Raw genomic sequence first — 22,367 nt, forward strand, 5'->3', positions numbered from 1 at the left:
GGGGAAATAGAGGTAAATCCTATAAATCGCTACTTGTCCTAGAGTTCTGCATGGATTGTAACCAAATTTGGCCACAAACATCCTTGGGGGTAGGGGAACAGAACTTGTATAAAGTTAGGCTCTGACCCCCCGAGGGCAGGAGGGGCGGGGCCCAATAGGGGAAATAGAGGTAAATCCTATAAATCGCTACTTGTCCTAGAGTTCTGCATGGATTGTAACCAAATTTGGCCACAAACATCCTTGGGGGTAGGGGAACAGAACTTGTATAAAGTTAGGCTCTGACCCCCGGGGGCATGAGGGGCGGGGCCCAATAGGGGAAATAGAGGTAAATCCTATAAATCGCTACTTGTCCTAGAGTTCTGCATGGATTGTATCCAAATTTGGCCACAAACATCCTTGGGGGAAGGGGAACAGAACTTGTATAAATTTTGGCTCTGACCCCCCGGGGGCAGGAGGGGCGGGGGCCCAATAGGGGAAATAGAGGTAAATCCTATAAATCGCTACTTGTCCTAGAGTTCTGCATGGATTGTAACCAAATTTGGCCACAAACATCCTTGGGGAAAGGGGAACAGAACTTCTATAAATGTTGGCTCTGACCCCCCGGGGGCAGGAGGGGAGGGGCCCAATAGGGGAAATAGAGGTAAATCCTATAAATCGCTACTTGTCCTAGAGTTCTGCATGGATAGAACTTGTGTAAATTTTGTCTCTGAACCCCCGGGGGCAGGAGGGGTGGGGCCCAATAGGGGAAATAGAGGTAAATCCTATAAATCACTACTTGTCCTAGAGTTTTGCATGGATTGTAACCAAATTTGGTCACAAACATCCTTGGGGGAAGGGGAACAGAACTTGTATAAAGTTTGGCTCTAACCCCCTGGGGGCAGGAGGGGCGGGGCCCAATAGGGGAAATAGAGGTAAATCCTATAAATCGCTACTTGTGCTAGAGTTCTGCATGGATTGTAACCAAATTTGGCCACAAACATCCTTGGGGGAAGGGGAACAGAACTTGTATAAATTTTGGCTCTGACCCCCCAGGGGCAGGAGGGGCAGAAGGGGCGGGGCCCAATAGGGGAAATAGAGGTAAATCCTATAAATCGCTACTTGTCCTAGAGTTCTACATGGATTGTAACCAAATTTGGCCACAAACATCCTTGGGGGAAGGGGAACAGAACTTGTATAAATTTTGGCTCTGACCCCTCGGGGGCAGGAGGGGCGGGGCCCAATAGGGGAAATAGAGGTAAATCCTATAAATCGCTACTTGTCCTAGAGTTCTGCATGGATTGTAACCAAATTTGGCCACAAACATCCTTGGGGGAAGGGGAACAGAACTTGTATAAATTTGGCTCTGACCCCTTGGGGCAGGAGCCAGGGCGGGGCCCAATAGAGGAATTAGAGGTAAATATTGAAATTTCTTAAGAAAAGAAACAATGAACCTTTGTTCACAACAGTAGTTAATTTGGCATTACAAACCAGGTGAGCGATACAGGCCCTCTTGGCCTCTTGTTTATTTATATAACGATTATATTGCTATAAAGATGCTCCACCGCTGACAAATGGTATTTACTCTATAAAAAAACAGAACATAATGGTGTAATTTAAGTTACTTTTTTGTTACTGAAGAAAAATACTAAATCGTCTGCTCCTTTTTTCGATAGTGCAAAAATAACATTTGTCAGCGGTGGAGCATCTTTAAAAATAATTTATTGCATCCCGAAAATAATCCATGAAACTACTATGTTCTATAAGGAATGAAGTGCTGACTGCGCATGCACCAAAAGCAGAATTAATTATTTTATATTGTTTTTGTTCATTATATATATATTCACACTCGATTTAACACCAATTACTGTTCAAATAATGAGTATCTTTTATGCTCTGTCGGCGGTGGAGCATCTTCAACATAAGTATTATGTTGTTTTGTATAAAAGTGATTTGCAGACAAGAAATGAACAGTAGTAAACTGAAATGCGGTGTTGATAAAAGAAAACGATGATTACCGAATTTTGCGGATTTATAACATGAAATACCATTAGTGAGAAAGTAATATTTTTTCCCTAATAATGATCATTACAGTTGAATACACTATCTTAAACAATACAGAGAGAAACCTCTTGAATGTACATGTATTTATTCAGATGTAGTTTGTGGAATGATAACTCTAGGCCGATACTATTTCGCCCGATGGATAGATGTTCCTATGCGAACTCGCCTCCAAAAGTGTAAACAGAACGTTATAATTAGGGGCAACGGCGATTCTAACACGTGATATATATGTCAGTCAGGCCAGATGTAGCACCAGCGGACGTGATCCGTCTGGCAAAGGAAATATGTGACGGCGACTGCGAAAATGGGTACAGATGCGGCAAGCCTCATTCTGAGAAAAAGCCGTCTAAAATCACGAGACATTTTGCTGTATTTTTAGCTCACCTGGCCCGAAGGGCCGGTGAGCTTATGTCATGGCGCGGCGTCCGTCGTCCGTCGTCCGTCCGTCCGTCGTCCGTCGTCCGTCCGTCAACATTTCCTTTAAATCGCTACTAGTCATAGAGTTCTGCATAGATTGTAACCAAATTTGGCCACAAACATCCTTGGGGAAAGGGGAACAGAATGTATAAATTTTGGCTCTGACTCCCCGGGGGCAGGAGGGGCGGGGCCCAATAGGGAAAATAAAGGTAAATCCTATAAAACGCTACTTGTCCTAGAGTTCTGCATGAATTGTAACCACATTTGGCCACAAACATCCTTGGGGGAAGGGGAACAGAACTTGTATAAATTTTGGCTCTGACCCCCTGGGGGCAGGAGGGGCGGGGCCCAATAGGGGAAATAGAGGTAAATCCTATAAATCGCTACTTGTCCTTGAGTTCTGCATGGATTGTAACCATATTTGGCCACAAACATCCTTGGCGGAAGGGGAACAGAACTTGTATAAATTTTGGCTCTGACCCCCTGGGGGCAAGAGGGGCGGGGCCCAATAGGGGAAATAGAGGTAAATCCTATGAATCGCTACTTGTCCTACAGTTCTGCATGGATTGTAACCAAATATGGCCACAAACATCCTTAGGGGAAGGGGAACAGAACTTGTATAAATTTTGGTTCTGACCCCCTGGGGGCAGGAGGGGCGGGGCCCAATAGGGGAAATAGAGGTAAATCCTATGAATCGCTACTTGACCTAGAGTTCTGCAGGGATTTTAACCAAATTTGGCCACAAACATCCTTGGGGGAAGGGGAACAGAACTTGTATGAATTTTTGCTCTGACCCCCTGGGGGCAGGAGGGGCGGGGCCCAATAGGGGAAATAGAGGTAAATCCTATAAAACGCTACTTGTCCTAGAGTTCTGCATGGATTGTAACCAAATTTGGCCACAAACATCCTTGGGGGAAGGGGAACAGAACTTGTATAAATTTTGGTCTGACCCCCTGGGGGCAGGAGGGGCGGGGCCCAATAGGGGAAATAGAGGTAAATCCTATAAATCGCTACTTGTCCTAGAGTTCTGCATGGATTGTAACCAAATTTGGCCACAAACATCCTTGGGGGAAGGGGAACAGAACTTGTATAAATTTTGGCTCTGACTCCCCCGGGGGCAGGACGGGCGGGGCCCAATAGGGGAAATAGAGGTAATCTTATAAATCGCTACTTATCCTAGAGTTCTGCATGGATTGTAACCAAATTTGACCAGAAACATCCTTGGGGGAAGGGGAACAGAACTTGTATAAATTTTGGCTCTGATCCCCTGGGGGCAAGAGGGATGGGGCCCAATAGGGGAAATAGAGGTAAATCCTATAAATCGCTACTTGTCCTAGAGTTCTGCATGGATTGTAACCAAATTTGGCTAGAAATGCATCCTTGGGCTAAGGAGAACAGAAAATTGTATAAATTTTGGCTCTGACCCCCTGGGGGCAGGAGGGGCGGGGCCCAATAGGGGAAATAGAGGTAAATCCGATAAATCGCTAATAGCCATATAGTTCTGCTTGGATTTTAACCAAATTTGGCCCAGAAATATCCTTGGGGTTAACAGAATTTGTATAAATTTTGGCTTTGACACCCTTGAGCAGAAAGAGTGGGGCCCAATAGGGGAATTAGAGGTAAATATTCAAATTCCTTCAGAAAAGAAACAATGAACTTGTATTCAGAACATTCCTAGGCATTACAAACCAGGTGAGCGATACAGGCCCTCTGGGCCTCTTGTTTCTGTGACGTGATCGGAGACTTTTTTTCACACAATATATTGACTAGTCTAGCAACACATAAGCTTGGACACCATGAAATGTACAATATAATTAAAGTCAAACTATTACTTTGTTTATCAACTGTAATAAACAACTGTTTGATCTCGTAAATTCTTTTATTCTTCGATCGGCAGATCCAATTATCTTTGCTTCTTGCCGACAAACTTGATAACTGCTGTGAAGACATGGTGTGTTAAATAAAATACGACACTAAATTAAATGTGTTACTTATTATATTGGCTTACGAGTTAATTGTTTTGTTTCAAAATAATAAATGTGCATTGTTAATATACTGGAATCCCAAAGATGACACAAGCTTACGCATATTTATAGAAGCACGGACCCGAACGCACCCGGTGTTTACGGGAGATCACTCTAGTTAGTTTCTTAGCGGCGTAATGACAACAACACGTACGTTTACATCTCTCTGAATTGTCATAGTGTGTAATCTGCAATGATGATTACTTGATCAATGAAAACCAAGCCCGGTAGGTGAGATGCGATGTTATATTAATGAAGGAACGTTCAAACTGAGTAGTTAAAGTAATATCACTTTATACTTCGCAATGTTATGAAACGCGTATCATACGTAAGCTTATACTTATTCGACAGTTTGAATTAATGTACCATGGCACGAAATCATGTTAGACTTGAATCATTAAAATGAGTCAACTATCTACTGCAACGAACAATAGTTGTTGTAGCATTCCAGCAGAAATTATTTTGAATCAGGATAAACCATTTATAGATGAAATAGAGACTGTTGATCAACTTTATTATTCAAGACTGTACACATCATCCGAGGGTAGCGCCGATGCTTTCAGAGAACTTTCGTCAGATTCCAGTGAAGACGAGTGTAATTACGAGTCCGATAAGTCATCAGATGATAATGATGTTGTATTTGTTTCAACAGATCCCACTGAATGTGACACTATTGAATATATAGCACAGGCAAAATTTCGTAATGACACATGTGGCTGTAAAGTGTATGGTGGAGAAGCATGTAGTGTAAAAATAGACTTAGAATCGGCATTTGAATTTAGAGAACATTGTCACCAATTAACACATGATGAACTAGATATTACTGTTAAGGCTGAGCTATTTGCTCATCGTAAATCTGGCAGTCATACCCAATCTAAGAAACACAAGATAAAGGAACGAGAGCGACCATATCAGGAGTTTTATTTCAATGGAATCCGTGTTTGTAGAACTACATTTTGTTTTATTCATGGCATCAGCAAGAACAAATTACAGGCAATTAGTAAGTCACTAGATACTGTTGGTTTGATGCCACGAAAACATGGAAATTCTGGAAAAGCTCCGCATAATGCTCTCTCTGTACAAGACAGACAGAATATCAAGACATTCTTGTCAAAATTTGCTAGAGACAATGCATTGCCTATTCCGGGAAGATTACCAAATTACAGGTCTGAAAAAGTGCTTCTTCTTCCCTCGGATACAACTGCCATGGACATTTTTGAAAAGTTTGATTCACTGGCCGGCAAAATGAATTATAGACGAGTGAGTCTACGCACCTTCCAAAGAGTATGGCATGATCTATGCCCATATATCACAGTTATGAAACCATGTACAGACTTGTGTAACTCTTGCCAAATTTTTTCATTGAAATTATCTGCTACTGGTTCAATAAATGATGATGAAAAGAAACAAGTCTTGGAGGAATACTGTACTCATATAAGTCAGGCAAAACAACAGAGAGATATATACAGAAAGCAGTGCACAGAGAGTAAAGAAAAGTTCAAGTTATTGTCAGAAACAGAGAAGACAACAGGTAATTAATAATAATGAAATACAAATCAATATTTTACATTTTTTGCTGAGCAATAGATTCTTCAGATAGACATCTTTAAATAAAGCATATCAGAATTATTCAAAGTTTATATAGATTATTATTTTAAACAGGTTCCAAGTCTGCTATTACAGCTTTTCAGCCTAGCTTTCAGTAGACTAGAATGTTAAGATAAAGACCACTCGTGTATACATACCGGGGAATATAATATTACATGAAATGCCTTTCAATTTTTTTACATAAAAAACCTTTAAATTTTTATTCATGAATTGGGAAAAAATCTGAATGTTCATAATGAAATCTTATTTGATTTCAATTAAACTTAACTACATGTACAATGTATTTGATTTTTAAGAACAAATGTATTTATCAAATTAATTATATATATAAAAAAAAACAAATATACTTGATGTAGTAATGCTCATGTTATGTAGAAATGTATATGGTTGTCTTTATTTCTTTGTAGGCAATTCACCCTGTACAGTTGATGGTGCTTTCCACTATTCCTGGGATTTCGCACAACAAGTTCATTTTCCCCATCATGCTCAACAAGTTGGTCCAATCTTCTTTAAGACACCAAGGAAATGCAGTGTCTTTGGAATCTGCTCGGAAGGTTCAGGTAATTAACCCCCGAGTTTTACTTTAATAAGCTTAAGATAATCATAAAACCAATTAATTAATTGATCTTTAAAATACATCAGTTTTATGATTTGCAAATTAAATCAAATCAAACATAATCAATTATTGGTAATTTAAATTACATGTATATCATTTACCTTAAACACCTTTTTATTGAAAATTTCCTTTAATGATATGAGATTTCAATTAAAAATTGAGTGACAGTGATGATTCCAGTGGTACACATTTGTTGATATTGCCAATGAAACTGGTAGGAATTAACTACAGTATTCCTTTACTTGATCAATACATTGTAATTATTCAACAGGACAGCAAGTTTTCTATTTGGTGGATGAGGCTGAAAGTTCAGGAGTAGGAAAGGGAGCTAACTCAGTTATCAGCATGGTCCATCACTATTTTCATCATCATGGACATGGAGAAGAGATCGCCAACATCCATTTTGACAACTGCAGTGGACAGAATAAAAACAACATTGTGTTGTGGTATGCCCTTTGGAGGGTGATAGTTGGTAAGTCCCCTTCATAGGTTTGTTAGGCTTGAACTTCAACCACAATTTTGTATATATATATGCTGATCTTAAAATTTTCATTTCTCCATATATAGAATTATGACATTTTCCTGTTTTAATAAACCAAATTGTGCAATACAATGATGGAATTTCATATTTCAGACATTTGAGATTTAAAAGTCAATACCACATCATGACCTGATTAATTTGTAGCATTAGAACTACATGAATACCTTGAGATTGGGTGGGGAGGTTTAATATATGTATAGATTAGTCACTGACTTTCAGTTTTTACTATTTTAGTCATCAATCAGTCTACAATTTAAATAGTTTGTTTCTCAAAAGATCAAATTAAAATATTCAAATTTGGAACTTATTATAGATTTGCAACAATTAATTATAAATATTTTTTTTTATATTGATATTGTATAGCAGTAGTACCTATAATTTCCTTCTAATGGTAATTTTTAAAGTTTTTTGTAGAACAATGAACTCATTTTTTGTTTTATTGTATTACACAGGTCTTCATGTTGGTATCCAGTACTCGATGATGATTGCTGGCCATACAAAGTTTGATCCTGACTGGCATTTTGGTGTGTGGAAATTGCGCTGGAGATCTAGTAATGCTGAAAGTTTAGAGGAGGTTGCTCGCACAGTTACAACTTCATCACGGAGTGGACACAATATTCCACAGTTGGTTCAAGATGAGGAAAAACCAGTCATCTTTAGGGACTGGAAGTGTTACCTGAAACAATACTTCAAGCCATTGAAAAACCTGACAAAATACCACCATTTTCTTGTGGAATCTACAAAGCCAGGTGAAGTGTTGTGTAAGGAAGTCGGTGACTCACTTCCAGTGTCAGTCAATCTACTTAAGAGAAAGGAAATCCTTCCATCTGCAGAAGATGAACCAGAGGAAATTATGTCAAAAGGACTAGATCCTTCTAGACAATGGTACTTATATGACAATATTAGGGAATTTTGTAAAAGTGAAAGTTCAAAAAACAATACCTGTCCAAAACCCACTGTACCAAAGTCAGAAATGGATCTGACAGAAAGCAACCAAGTACCAAATGTTCCATGCAAACGGAAAGGTTTACTTTTACGATGAAAATGACTGCTATATTACATTGTTCACATTTGTAAGGCGTGTCTTGTCTTCAAAAGATCTGTAGTGATGGAAATAAGTTTATTTTATGTAGGAATTTGTGAGCGGATATTCCTTTTGACAACAGAACTTTGTCTTTAAATGTATATGTATATATACACATGACCTTTGATTCTACCACCTAGTGTTGGACTGATTATTATTATATTGTTTTTCATTGATGATCGATCGATTATGATTTTCCTAAAGACTATCGATTATGAAATTCAATAATCAATTATTAAAATGGGAGATAACTTGTGCTTATTTTATATTGTTCTGAACCTTTATCATTTGTATATTGGTGTAAAACAAATTTTCTCAAAATGTCTTAGACATGTTAGATAAACAATAATTTGAATTAAAAAAAAAACCACTTCGTTGAACCGTTGCCACAAGATATCTTTCTAAAATTCTTCAGAGAAAATAAAAGGTTGAATACATAAATATAAAAAAAGTTTTCTATAAATGTAATCCAAATTCAAAATTGATAATTAGTAGGTTGTCCTAAACCGATCATTGAATGTGATTTTACAACCGATTATTAACACTAAGTAGCCTTCACTGTTTGTTTTTTATTGGCTGTCTCCCAATTTTTATCTATTCCTAGTGGATATACTAGTACTATTAAACTTAGACTGATTTTAAAGTTGGAAATTAAAAGTAATTGAGGATCAATATTACTAATATATTAGACACAAAATTAGTACCGATGTAGGGAAGTGAAGTAAGGCTGTGTGCATATAAATTTTACATGTATATATATAAATCGGTGTGATTTTAAACGGCCCCCTCCCTCTTCCTTTTCCATTTTTACCTGACTTTTCCAGCCTATTTCTACCAATTCTCAGTAATTATTCCAATATTTTACTGAATGTTATTATTTTGCTAGCTTCATGATCTATCAAACATTTAAGAAGTGTGATCATTTCAATATTTATGGCTTTGGAGTTAATATTTAGATTTTGAATTCTTTCAAAAATTTTGACATTAGATTATCTCCCTTTGATGTATATACATTTTACGTGTAACGACGTTTTAAAATGATATGGACAATTTATTTTTCGTAATTAAGAAGGGATAACATAAAATATTTGTTTGGTTTTGAAATATATGTTGTTATTCAAAAGTATTGACATGTCAATATATCCCTTTTGTTATGTGTTGCAAATATTATACTTTTTATGACGTTATTTGACTTTTGTGTTTTCTGTGTTCAGTGAAGTGATACAGGTAAACAAACAAATTTTTCTCCATAACCGTACCACATAGAGACCTAATTTTTTGGATTTACATAATTTATAATGTAAGCTTGCAAAAAATGTATAAAACTCAATTTGTCAATTTTCCTCATCTGACCCCATTTTCGCCGTCGCCGTCACATATATGGGAATGGACGTGGTCGACTTGAAGGAATTCCCTGCATTTGAGGACAGAAACTTCCTCGTTGCTTGCAAGGCGTCTTCGATTGGGAGTGGCATCCACACTATCAAAGGCAGATCGGTTTCCGAGCAGACATCACCTGACTATTTTGTGATTAAAATCTCTGGTTCAAGAGATAAAGGAGATTCAAAAATAGATAACCAAAGGTTAATTATGGATTTTCTGACTTCTGAAGACTTCAAGTGTCCTGAATTTGTGAGTACCAAATCTGCAGAGTGGTTTCACTGGGATGACCAACGTAATGGTAAGTGATCCGATGTTGTATCGGTGCGTTCTATTAGAAAGTTTTCTATCTGAAGTTCTTCAATTTAAAAAGATTAAGTAATTTTGTGCATATAAAAACGTTTTATATTTCCATCTTGCTATTTAAATATATTGGAGGAAAATAACGCTCAAACAGTTTTTTCATCATCGTCAAAGCAGAAACATACAGTATATGTTTCTGGTCAAAGCTACCAAACTGCTCTTAGCAATCTGTATACTAGCTGCAATATTGTAGCTCAAAAGACTTTTAAATACACAGAAAATGGTGTCGTCTTTAGAGCTTAAGCAAAGTAATGATTATACAAACTATTATAAAACGTTTCTTTGCATTCTATCGTACTTTTTTATGTCGCTTACCAACTAGGGAACAGGGGGGCGGGGGGGGGGGGGGGGTGGGGGGCGGCGGGGGGCTGACTGAGCTATATAAAATATCAAATTCTCATCGATCATTATTTTTTTACATAGAGTAGTCTAGATCTAATACATATGATGAAGGTCTTTCTGAAGGGAATTTATACGGCAAGTCCACAAGTTGTGAATTGGACATCTTGTGAGCGGTACGGTATATATTAAGAATGGTAGTTATGTTTGTTTTAGATAAAAATAATATGTTAATGCGTGTATACGCTTAAAATAATTGGAAACCTACAAAAAGTATAGAAAACTGTGCCTGAGTGATTTTCGGAGGCAGTGCTCCACTACGACACATAGGGACCAATTCGTACCCGGCCGAAAGGTATAGTAGGCCGGGTACGTATATTCGTTCTATCTGTATACATGTATACGCTTTTATCTGAAAGATAATGAGTATTGAGTATCTAAGTTTCTGAACATAGCAACAGAAAAAAATGTCTTCATGAAATTTATTTTGAATTGATCGTTTTTATTTTATCAATAATCATGCGTATGCCATGTCGAATTGTTTGTCGAAAAGTTTCAGTTCAGCAGACTATCGGTTTTTTTTCCAAATTGATATCAGTCTTCCCGAATCATATGTAATACGTTTCCCGGTCGAATTTCTATTCTATTCTATGCTATGCTATTACGATTGATATATTTTTTCTCGTAATTTCCTTTTGATTATGTGTGAAACTGAAGACTGTCATAAAATTTTAAATATTATTGCAAAATCAAAGTTTATTTTCGATATGAAATCTGACAGGTTTAATGTATATATGTATTAAGGTACGTAGACCGTGCCTTCTGGTTTCCTCTGAAGAATTTCGTTTATTTTATTTATTTTGATTGTAGGCAAACCTTGATAACAGAAAGCTCATAAAAATCATATGTCAGTCACCAGATATTAATTTTTCTTCCAAGGTTGCTTAAAGATATATACTAATGACTCTATATTCCGGATTTTAGGGAACAATATCTCGGAAAAACCGAAGACTTGTCTACAGATGTTTCTAGCACAGGAATCTGAGAATTAGTTACAGATTATATAAGCATGGACCCAGATCCCTGTGGTTTCTAGTTGTCTTTTAAATACACATGTATTTTGCGTTTCAGACCCATTACGGATACGGATGTTGACCTTTGTACCCGGTGACCCCCTCAAGGACCACTGGGGCAGTTTGTCCGCACGTGAAACATTGGTTTCATTTGGAGAATTCGTTTCACAACTCCATCTGGCGTTTGAGGTACTGTGATTACAACCAACTTTTTGATGAGATTTATTTTCATAAATTTTGCGATCAATGTAAATTCGCGAATTCATTCCATTTTAAATCTGCGTAACTTAAAGATGCTCCACCGCTAACAAATGACTTTTTTGGCCATCAAAAACAGGAAAAAAACCGAATGAGTATATATACGTAGTTTCCTTCAGTTACAAAAGTTACTTACTTTACACCATTACCACCATTGAAAAGTTTGAGCTTCTTATTTTACTCCATAACAAAAATATCAAAAATAATTTATTGCATCCCGAAAAAAAAATCCGTGGCAGTATGTCCTATATGGAATGAATTATTTATTGCGCATGCACCGAAAGCAAAATAAATTATTTCATATTATTTTTTGTGTTAATTATACATATCTATACGCGATATAACACCAATTATTGTTCAATTAATGAGTATCGTTTATGCGCTGTCGACGGTGGAGCATCTTTAATATCCGCGAAAATGTTATGAAACTGAAATCGCGAAACTTAGAAGTCGCGAAAAGAAGTTAGTTTACAGTATTACATATTGCTTCTGTGTGTAATATGTTTGGTTTGGTTAATTATAGCCAGGGTCATTTACGGACGGCCTCTCATGTGTGTGTAATGTGTTGCTGTGTGTGGATGTCTCATATGTGTTTTGGGAGGCTGCGGTATATTCTTGATTCTTTGTAACATTGGAACTCTTGCCATTTTATAGTGCTATCTCACTGAAGCGTTCGGTCGAAGACACCAAACATGCGCACCCAACCTGGTCACATTATACTGACAACGGACAAACCAGTCGCCCCACTCTCTTTATGCTGAGCTTTAATAAGGAGCAGAAACTACCACTTTTGCACACTAAGGTGGAAAATAGAAGTTACTGCTCCTGCCTAGTACTCTGTGGTGTTATAGAGGAGGACGCGGAAAACGAAGGCAACAGTCTGGCATGTTCCTTATGGGATGAAGTCGGAGTTCCCCGAACCGTCCCACTCCATCCCATAAATTAAGTTTTGCGAAAATATAACTTCGAGTGCGCATGTCATATACCTTTTGTACTATGTCAAACTAACTATCAACTGTTTTACATGAGTGTTTGTATTACCAGTATGCATTATATGATCGTAATCTTAGTTAATACACTGTAAATGGGAAAATTTCCAGTAATTGTTATTTTAAACTGCCAGTACTATTTTGAGTATGCGCAGTAGTTGATACATCCGAAGATTACTTACTGATAAGTGCTAAAAGTCGCAAAAGAAACTTAACTGGGAAAACGTCACCTATATATTAATAATAATTATTACCACTGGATATATATTTTTGGCGTATATTACTAGCTAACCATGCAAGTGGATCTGTGTACATATGACGTTCGCTTCAAATCTTGTTAATATTGCTACAAGAAACGATACACGGCGGTCATTCAAGAAAAATACTTGTCTGTTCTATAAACAGAAAACTACGATTTATATCACTTGCGTTTTTGCATTGTGACATCCAGGATAAGGGTAACTGCAGTTACCCTAACCTGCAGTTACCCTTACCCGGTTCTCCCATCTGAGACTGTCAGCATGTAAGCTAATGGATTACCTTCCCTTTCAGAGGCTGACACGATCCAGATCAGTGCAGGTTGACATAGATACACAGAACCATTGGAGGATGGACAACTTCCTGTGTGTGAGGGAATTGCTGCCCGAAATAGAGGTACATGTAATCACCCTCTTAACTCTTTTACCCCTGAAATTCCATAATGGACTAGTCTAGTCTTTGATTTAGAAGAGCCTAAATGTGTCTTCAGGGATGAATGAGTTAATGCTTTCTTGAATGTCACCTCTTATCCAACAAAAAGTGATATGTTGATGTTTATGAATAATGCTAATTTTGATCAGCTGAACAGTTTCACTCGTACTTAGTCGTCTTACTCTCTTAGTCGTACTCATTTTTAGTATTAGAAAATAGAATAGTCCTTGTTTAGAATATCCTCAGCTCCTCTCTTCAATGTGCAATATTTTGAGTTGTGGATCTTTTTCTTGAAATACAATCATACTATTTTAGAATGAAGAATAATCAATAAGTAAAATGTTTGTAGTTCCCAAGCTATATTGGGTGCTTATAAAACCCAAATGTCCCAAGCTATTGGAATAAAAACACTATAATTGTAAATTTTCCGTTGTTGTTTTGTCATAAAAGCAAATTTAAAGAAAGTATTGATGACTAGGCCTAAAAGACAACAACATAGCCACTGAACATACAAACCAAAAAGAAAAAAATTGGTTGATTGTAAAGCAAAAGATGTCTTTGTAGTTCAATGATTAAGACAATTGCATATTTATTTGACTTAGGATGTGGCCAAGAGACAAGTAACATCGGAGATAGTCGAGCGATTCCAAGAGGAAGTTCTCAGTGTATTAGACAGATTACCGTCAGGTAAGAAACAACAGCCTTTAGATACCATTACACACACACATAGAAAGTCTTGGTTATCATAAAGCACAAGACTGAGAAACAAGTCAGGATTTGCCTTTTTTCATTCTGGCCCTAAACCGAACTCAACAGTAATTTTTTGTTACAATATTTACCAAAATAATAATGAAATACTAATTAGTACACTAACTGATAATGTCTGTGTCTGCAGGTAGGACTTTACCATTGTACCCGTTGTCCTCATTCAGCTTTCCATTGCCTGATCTAAAGGCAACTAAAACCTTTACTCATTTTCTTCTTCCTACCACCTTACTTTTGCCCTTGAGTTGAACTATTCTGTCTCCTGACAGAGAAACACCATAGTCTATAAAAGTGACAGTTGCTGATTTTTGTTTGACTCTTAACATAAAGGGAATGGGACGACTGGTTTGCCCATTGTCAGTATAATGTGACCGGTTGGGTTTGTTGTTTGGTATCTTTGACAGAATTCTTCAGTGAGGTAGCACTATGATAAAAGAACACTAATACAAGGAGTCACACACAACACGAATATACCACAGCCTCCCAAAGCACATACACAGATATGGAAAACCTAGCTGCCCTCAAGAAATTGATATATTAATAAAGCACTGAGTGGAATTTTAAAACCGTAATATAATTGGCCATATAGAGATAACCTTTGTAAATTCATATCGCGGATCTATTATGGTCTTCAACAAAATGATCCGTAGATGTAATACATATTTATTTACCGTTACTTTATTCTTTTTTTTAGGAATAATTCACGGTGATATACACGACATGAATATTATTGTGAATGCTAAAGACGGCAAACTACATCCTATAAACCAGTCGGGAAAAGACACTACAGATTCTGGCTCTGTTAAAAACCTATTTGGAATAATTGACTTTGGAGACGCCACCTATTCTAGGTTCGTGTTTGAAGTATCCATGGTGATAAGAGACGCCATCACGGCCGTAAAATCAATGGACCCTGTAGAAACTTCCGGTCACTTTCTTGGCGGATATCTGAGACACCGATCACTCAGTAGTGACGAGTTTGATGTTCTGTTTGTGTGTATCCAGGTGGCACTTTGTCAGTACGTAGTCCTCGGTGAACACGAATACAGACTTCAGCCAGACAATGCTTATACTAAACTTGGTGCCGGAGACGCTTGGAAACAACTGCAGGTCCTTCAGCAGATGGACAAATCAAATGTTGTGAGAACATGGTCAACTCTGTTATCCTCAACCTATAATTTAGTGATATAATGCATCAGCAGTTCATATTAACGACAGCTTCATTCAGGGCCCAGTTTCTTGAACATTCCTTGACTTACATGAATTCCTTGACTTAAAATCCCCCATAGAAAAACATTTACAGAAGTTAAGGAAAAATCTCAAGTTAAGGAGCCTTCCTTTAATCCGTAATGTTTCCATTTGAAGAATTTTAAGCTAAGGGATTCCTAGAATTTAAGGGATGTTCATGAAACTGGGCTCAGATTGTGCTCAGAAAACACAAAAATAAAATGTTTAAGTTCTTTTATTGACAAAGACCATTTCAATGATTTGTTTCATGACACAATTTACTATTTGTGTACTCCGCAAAATTTCTCAGACCGTATCAAAATTACTTGCCCATGCATTTTGATTCAGGCGTAGTCAGCTTGTGAAATTAAATTGCTGGTTTTCTTTGCTTTTAGAATTTTGAATAAGTTAACATTCATTATGACCGTTGTCTTGTAACTTGAAGTGTATTGTGTAATATCACACGTGTATGACACACAGATAAAAAACACGTCAGCTACACATATGACCTAATCTGGATCTATGCTGAAACAAGTTTTTGAGGTTTATTAAATAACTCGGCACATGGTGCTGGTGGTGGTAGTTTTGCGTTTGATGTCCTTTAAAATCAAACGTAGATTGCTAAAATGGATTTTACCTTCTCAGGTACATGAAATAAAGAGTTTCTTTTCTATAAAACAGTTTATTCTCAAACATAATAACGAAAGAATAGACAATAGACAAAAGTAAACGTTTAAATTATAAAATATAAATAACAACTAAAAATCAAATATTAATAATAACTCAAACGGTATCACAGTACTCGTTACTAGTAATGAATTGATGCATAAAAAACATGGTTATCATTTGCACAAAATAATAAAATCTTAAATTACATTATCTGTTTTGGTGAAAAACGCCAAGATGACAAGACTTAATATTTATATCCGTCGACACTTGCCATATATTCCAACAAATTAATGTATCTCATGTACACATGTGCATATTATACAGATGCATCAGTAGGCGACATTCGAAACCATTATAGATATTTGGCATGTTTTACATTCGTTACACACGTGTAAAGATTAAATATATTGATACAAATTAGCAAGTTAGAGCTGAACCTATATATGTGCATTTGCGTCAAAGTGGAATTACAATTCATAATACACTTTCACATAACGCAAATGAAGAAGTTTTGATCACGTCAACGTCATTTAGCCGAATACGATATACTCCAATATTTGCAAAATTAAGTTAAGTTCCAGTTTAGAAAGTATTCCTGTCAGATATATAGAACCTATTTACGTGAATCATGTTTTTCTATATAAATCATTGACCGTTCTTAACCATATTGACATATTTAACAAAGTTCTATCAAGGCAAAAATAATGAAACTCGTGTGATTTGCAAATTGGCACTTTTAGTATGACTACGTGAATGCTTTGATAAAAAACTGGATTACCTGTCTTAGTACCATATATCTCCGCTAGGCTGCGCTCATAAATACCAAATTTTCGGAGCGAAGCCTAGCGGAGAATAAAAACTACGGTAGACAATCCACTGGAATCTAGTCGTCAAAGACACAAAGATGTAAGCACATTTAAAACAGTCTGCTGTGCAACCGTTGTCTCCATTTAGTAATCGTCATTAAAGTTAAAACACAAAAAGTTCAAAAATACATGTATAGGGGCAAACAAATCCAATTCTCGAAATAGATAATAACGGAAGAATGAAGGCACAAGTAAATTCTAAATAGTAGAATCCAATATGTATGCATTATGCATTTATTATACAAGGATTTTTTTTATAACAACTTATGTCCAGTCCTTTTAGTTTTGATAGAATATGTTTATAAACATACTGCTTGACTAGGAAATATTTATTAAATAATTTTTTATCACTTGATTTATAATGTCAATTTTTTTCTTACGTTATCTTTCTTCCTAACAGGCTATCCTATACATAGACAAAGTACCCAACGTACAAGGGATAGTGGTCAATATAGCCATGTGGTCTTTATAAACAGGTCAATTCATATCATAAATGACTATTTGGACCCCTAAGTGGTCTTATTAAGCAAGTGGTCTTTATACAGAGGTGGTTGTTATGGCAGGTTTTTACACTATTTTCAAATTGGTGCTTTTCTCATCTATGTTTAATATCCAGGTATGGCAGTCAAATATACAACTGTTAATGTCAAATATTTTCTTCTCGTTTTTTTGCCATTTTATCTCTTTCTTCTGACAGTTCCTTGATTTTCTTCCTGAATGTGTGAGCGAACCGAGATTGTTGTAATCGACGAACGGTCCTTTCTGTTATGTGCCAGTTTTCCCGTAGTTTAGCGTCGTGTATTTCTAAAAGTAAAATAATAATTTCATATGTATTCTATGATAAATACGTAAAAAACAAACCACACAGGCGGAGGTAGAAATGTGTAAAAAGGGGAAGAGTTCCACAATTACAAAGAGTCATAATATGAACATATTGCAGTCTCCCAAAACATGTACGCAATTCATAAACGCAACACACCGCGAACACGAGAAGCCGTCCTTATATGACTCTGTCTAATCAGTTGATTTTAAAAGAGTGTTTCATTTTAAAATATTTTTATTGTCAACAACAAAAGTATTACAATTTATTCATACAAGAAAATATATTACATATTAGCAATATTGGATTGTACAAGAGGCTAGGCCTATACTAGTCTTTTCCATCAAAAAGAGATACAAAAATTTAATACAATATCAGTGCAAACTTTTTAACAGTTGTAGGTAATGGCAAACTTTAGTGGATATTTGAACCAATTTATTATTTTCACGTGCGGTAGGAATATCACGTAAAATATTCGCCCTAAACATACCAAACATAGCTATAATAGAACCAAATAAAATTAAATCGTGAGATGGAATCGCTACAAAAATTAGTCTGGCATAAAAACGCGAAATTCAGTTATCGCGAAAATAAGCTGAATGACAATATCCCACCGATTTTGAAAAGAAGATACTGCAGTCTTATGTTCGCTGATTCTACTTCTTCATCGTCCTCTGGAACATGCTGCTTTCTACACTTCTCTAAAGCGGTTTGGATGTCTTCTATGACGTCTTTGTCTGATCTAGAATTATCGTCAGATGCTAACACTTTTCGAAGATTGTTCTTGGCGAATCTTACGTAGTTGCTCTGAAAATATGAGAAACATATTACAGATGAGTATGTGGTCGAAATAATAAAGACCAAAAAGCCTTAATTCCTCTTAGCAATTTGATGTGCGGAAAGCGTCTTTTACAGGTATCTTAAAAATGATACTTCATCTGCTATTCATTAAATATCCACATCTGTTTTACATCAATAGTTTTCTAATCTAAATTATTTCACAGGAATGTTCTGCGCAATTCTTTTATATTTACGACTAACATTAAACTAAAAATTTTCAAACCACTTTATCAAAAGTGATGCATTGTTACTTATAAGTACGTCCACTTTAACGTACATTCTTTAACTTCAAATCCTTCATAGAAAAGCATTACACACTACCCAGGTACGAGAACCTAAGTTATTATACCTCCTTATTTGGCGCCAGATCTGACGACAGGAGATAATTGCAAACATTGTTGTAGGAATCCGACGATTCTGTCTTAGAGGTTGAAATGGTCAGAGCATATTCACCACTGTCGTCAATCAAACATGTGATAGACATCTCCCGTTTCTTTCTTTGAACCTCAGTCTTGACTGAAGATTGCAGAGAGTGCTGCACAAATTGCCCATTTACATACCTTGACGTGATCAGATCTGTTCTCACATGGAGAGTTCTTACTACTTCTTCCTGCAGGTGGAAAGTGAACCTCATTTCTTTACTCTTTAGTAAAGGATATTGTCCGCTTCTGTGTGATGGAAACAAGAGGCCAGAACGTTCTGTAGATGGTCCGGGTCCAAATCCTACTATCTTGGGATCTATCGGCAAAGGTATGCATTCTTTTCGGCGTGACTGACAGTCGAGTCTAAAAGACGCAATGCGAAGAAGAGGAGTTCTATTTGGGGAACCGAACAACCGCAGCTGGTAGGTTCCTTCTACCGGGAAACGGACGCGAATCCTCCAACGTTCACCGCATCTGATCATGGCGACTAATCTAGGCATTGATTCCATTGAGAGTAAATCATGTTCCTCTAGTTTGTGTTCCTCACTTCCTTCCTTCAACAGAAACTCGTAATACATGTCGATCGCGTTTGCGTTTTTGGCAGGGGCTTCTAACTTTATCATGGCTTCTCCATTTTCTGCTTCATACACACACGCGTCTTGTGTTTTCATAACCAGCCCAAGGCCGAAAAAAGGCGGCGAAAGGTCAGCCTGGTCCACAAATCGCTGCTGTGTCACAGTTTGGTCTAGCAACTGCCATCTTTCTTCTGTCGGGTGGCACATGTATATAAATTCCCTCGGGTTGGTCATAAAGTAGTATTCTTCAAATGCATTTTTAATGACCCCGATAGCCGCTTCTTCTCTCTTTCCGATGGTTTGACCTCCAGCTTCAAGTTTAATCCAACCGCCGGTCCTCCTCCCGACAATGCATCTACAGATCCAGAAAGGATGAACGATGTGCCATGATCCTTCCACAAAGATTGCGTTCCATGTGCATAATCCTCCCAAGTCTGTATCTCCAGGCTGGTAATCCCCAGCTTTACAGATACCTTCGATCTGTGTGCATTGTATGTTAGTCTTTCTGCAAAATAAAAAGACGTGAAATACACGTGAACGTCAATAAGTTTGTAAACTACCGTAAATAAAGTCAAACAGTGATTATCATCATCATATTTAATCTTAAAGTTATCAGGAATATCAGGCCCCGATTTCTCGAAAAACTGACTTAAGTCATAATGTTTCAAATGAATTAAAGTAGGAGAAAAAATAAAGATTTGACGCGTTTGAAATACCAAGTAATGTTCTGAAAACAGGATCCTTGTTTCTATTCTGAAGAATGTTACAGAATTAACTGTACCTTTCATATTGAGCCCTACTCTTTCTGCTCCAGTGGGTCAGGGCCAAGATTTATACAAAGTCTGTTCCCCCTCCCCAAAGGATGTTTCTGGCCAAAGGAGGAGTATTTACGGCCCTCTGTGACATATATTTTGACACTGAGTTATATTTTCCAAAATTTCTTGTTTTCAACATATAAATGCGTTATAATTTACGGAAAACCATTACTCACAAGGGACTCTATGACTAGTAGCGATTATAGAAAATGTTGACGGACGGACGCCGCACAAGGTGAGCTAGAATCATCGTGTACACAACTTATAACTGACTGATTTGTGTTTCGAAGTCGCAATCGTAACTGTGGGGGTATTGTTGAGTTGTGTTGGAATACAACTCAGCCACCGTGGCCTGAAAGATTTTTTTACCTGGAATCCAACCTAAAAAAAGAAAGCTCTGTTTCAAATAAACTTATATAATTTGCATACCTGCAAAGCACGAGAAAAACTGTGGAATATGTCGTCCTCCTCTGAGCCAGGAGAACAAGGTAACCCTCTGGTGTATCTGTATTACCCTCTTTCCGTTTCACTTCTTTTGAGTCGACATCTTGAATGCTGAGCCAAACCATCAGAGCCCTGGCCTTAAACACCTCCGGCCTGTCTGAGTTATCAAGGTCACCGGTCAGGTAGGTTATAAGGTTAGTAAAACTATTGTTTAACGCCGCAGGTGCCTAGAAAGAATCATAGAAAATGGGGAGAGAAAATATAAGGTAACGTATTGTTTCTACATAGATTATTTAATATACAGTTAACAATATATACCGTGTAACTGGTTATTTTCGCGAGGATGATATTTTCGCGATTTCGCGCCACATTGCTGTAATCATGAAAATTTGATCAGCGAAATATTGCGAAATGGAACATCAGATGTACATTTTACAGGTAAATATAGCCATGACGCGAAATTTTAAACAGCTAAATTTTCCCTTTTTATTTAAAATCGCGAATTTGTTTACCCATGTAAATAACCGACTATACGACATTTTATTAATTCATTAGCAAAGTATATAATTAATAAGTAGAAGTAAGAATGTCAAGACCGCGCCTTTCAACTTTTACAACAAAGAGATTGATAACAATAACCTTCATAAATGTTTTATCACGATATGGAACACAAAATTGTAAAATTCGAAGTGAGTCAAAAAGGGACATGAAAGATGGTCGGAATGAGGATATAAAAGAGAATTTTGGATTCAAAGGGTTTTTTATTTACTTTATTATCATTATAGAACTATTTGTATTTCTTACAATTTCCTAGGGGCCGCAAAAATTGAAGAAACCGCCACACTAGCCCCAACCCCCCAAAAAATAAAAATAAAATAATTATAACGGTAGTGATGAAATTTGTACCTGCCGTGCATGCCTATCAACATCCTGTTGTGTACGGATTTCTGGCATATCAGAATCGGTTTCTACTTCACCTGGATCCTCGACGTCATCATCCATCTGCGCCGTCCAATTGGAGAACCATTGGACTTGTGTACCCCGTTTCACTTTTGTCTGATCAGGGTTGGGAGCAGCATCCGGATATGACTTTAATGTTGGTTCTACTTTTACCTTTTACATAATATTCGAGAATGAAATTAATTTTGCATGTCATATATCTGAACTGAAAACATATTATTTGAAAAATTGATATCTAAAAACTGAGGACAATACAAGAATACAACTAGAAATGTCCACCAGGAGGCTAATTTATAACTCCCTTTCTGTAATCAAGGGGCATAACTCTGTAAAAGTTGGTGCATATAACATAAAACTTTGTTGTAGGAGAATTGTTATGATTTAGACAAAATTCGACAGCTATTATAATATCATTCGATTGCTTGTTTATATAAAAGCGTAGTGTTTCTTTAAAATTTTAATGATATCATAAATGAATCAATATCTCACAACACAACCATTCCCTGTCGCCCCCATTTTTTGAACTTTTGTTTGAAATAAAT

At 36.8% G+C, this 22,367-nt stretch overlaps 3 protein-coding genes across 3 annotated transcripts; 2 read left to right on the top strand and 1 right to left on the bottom strand.

The window, feature by feature from the left end:
• The first annotated feature begins 1,648 nt into the window (after positions 1–1,648).
• Positions 1,649–15,660, top strand: LOC138311998 (hydroxylysine kinase-like). Its single transcript, XM_069253098.1, has 6 exons — positions 1,649–2,324; positions 9,707–10,011; positions 11,544–11,674; positions 13,285–13,386; positions 14,025–14,109; positions 14,882–15,660. The coding sequence occupies exons 1-6, from the start codon at positions 2,269–2,271 to the stop codon at positions 15,376–15,378; spliced, it is 1,176 nt and encodes a 391-aa protein (XP_069109199.1). The 5' UTR covers positions 1,649–2,268; the 3' UTR covers positions 15,379–15,660.
• On the top strand, positions 4,794–9,338 carry LOC138311997 (uncharacterized). The gene is made up of 4 exons (XM_069253097.1): positions 4,794–6,012; positions 6,497–6,649; positions 6,977–7,177; positions 7,699–9,338. The coding sequence occupies exons 1-4, from the start codon at positions 4,884–4,886 to the stop codon at positions 8,286–8,288; spliced, it is 2,073 nt and encodes a 690-aa protein (XP_069109198.1). The 5' UTR covers positions 4,794–4,883; the 3' UTR covers positions 8,289–9,338.
• LOC138311996 (hillarin-like) lies at positions 15,636–22,341 on the bottom strand. The gene is made up of 6 exons (XM_069253096.1): positions 22,315–22,341; positions 21,772–21,978; positions 20,851–21,092; positions 18,959–20,111; positions 18,384–18,576; positions 15,636–17,753 (listed from the first exon to the last, which is right to left on the bottom strand). The coding sequence occupies exons 1-6, from the start codon at positions 22,339–22,341 to the stop codon at positions 17,596–17,598; spliced, it is 1,980 nt and encodes a 659-aa protein (XP_069109197.1). The 3' UTR covers positions 15,636–17,595.
• Between the last annotated feature and the right edge of the window lie 26 nt (positions 22,342–22,367).

This window comes from Argopecten irradians, unplaced genomic scaffold (assembly GCF_041381155.1).
Source record: "Argopecten irradians isolate NY unplaced genomic scaffold, Ai_NY scaffold_0182, whole genome shotgun sequence".
NCBI classification, from domain to species: domain Eukaryota; kingdom Metazoa; phylum Mollusca; class Bivalvia; order Pectinida; family Pectinidae; genus Argopecten; species Argopecten irradians.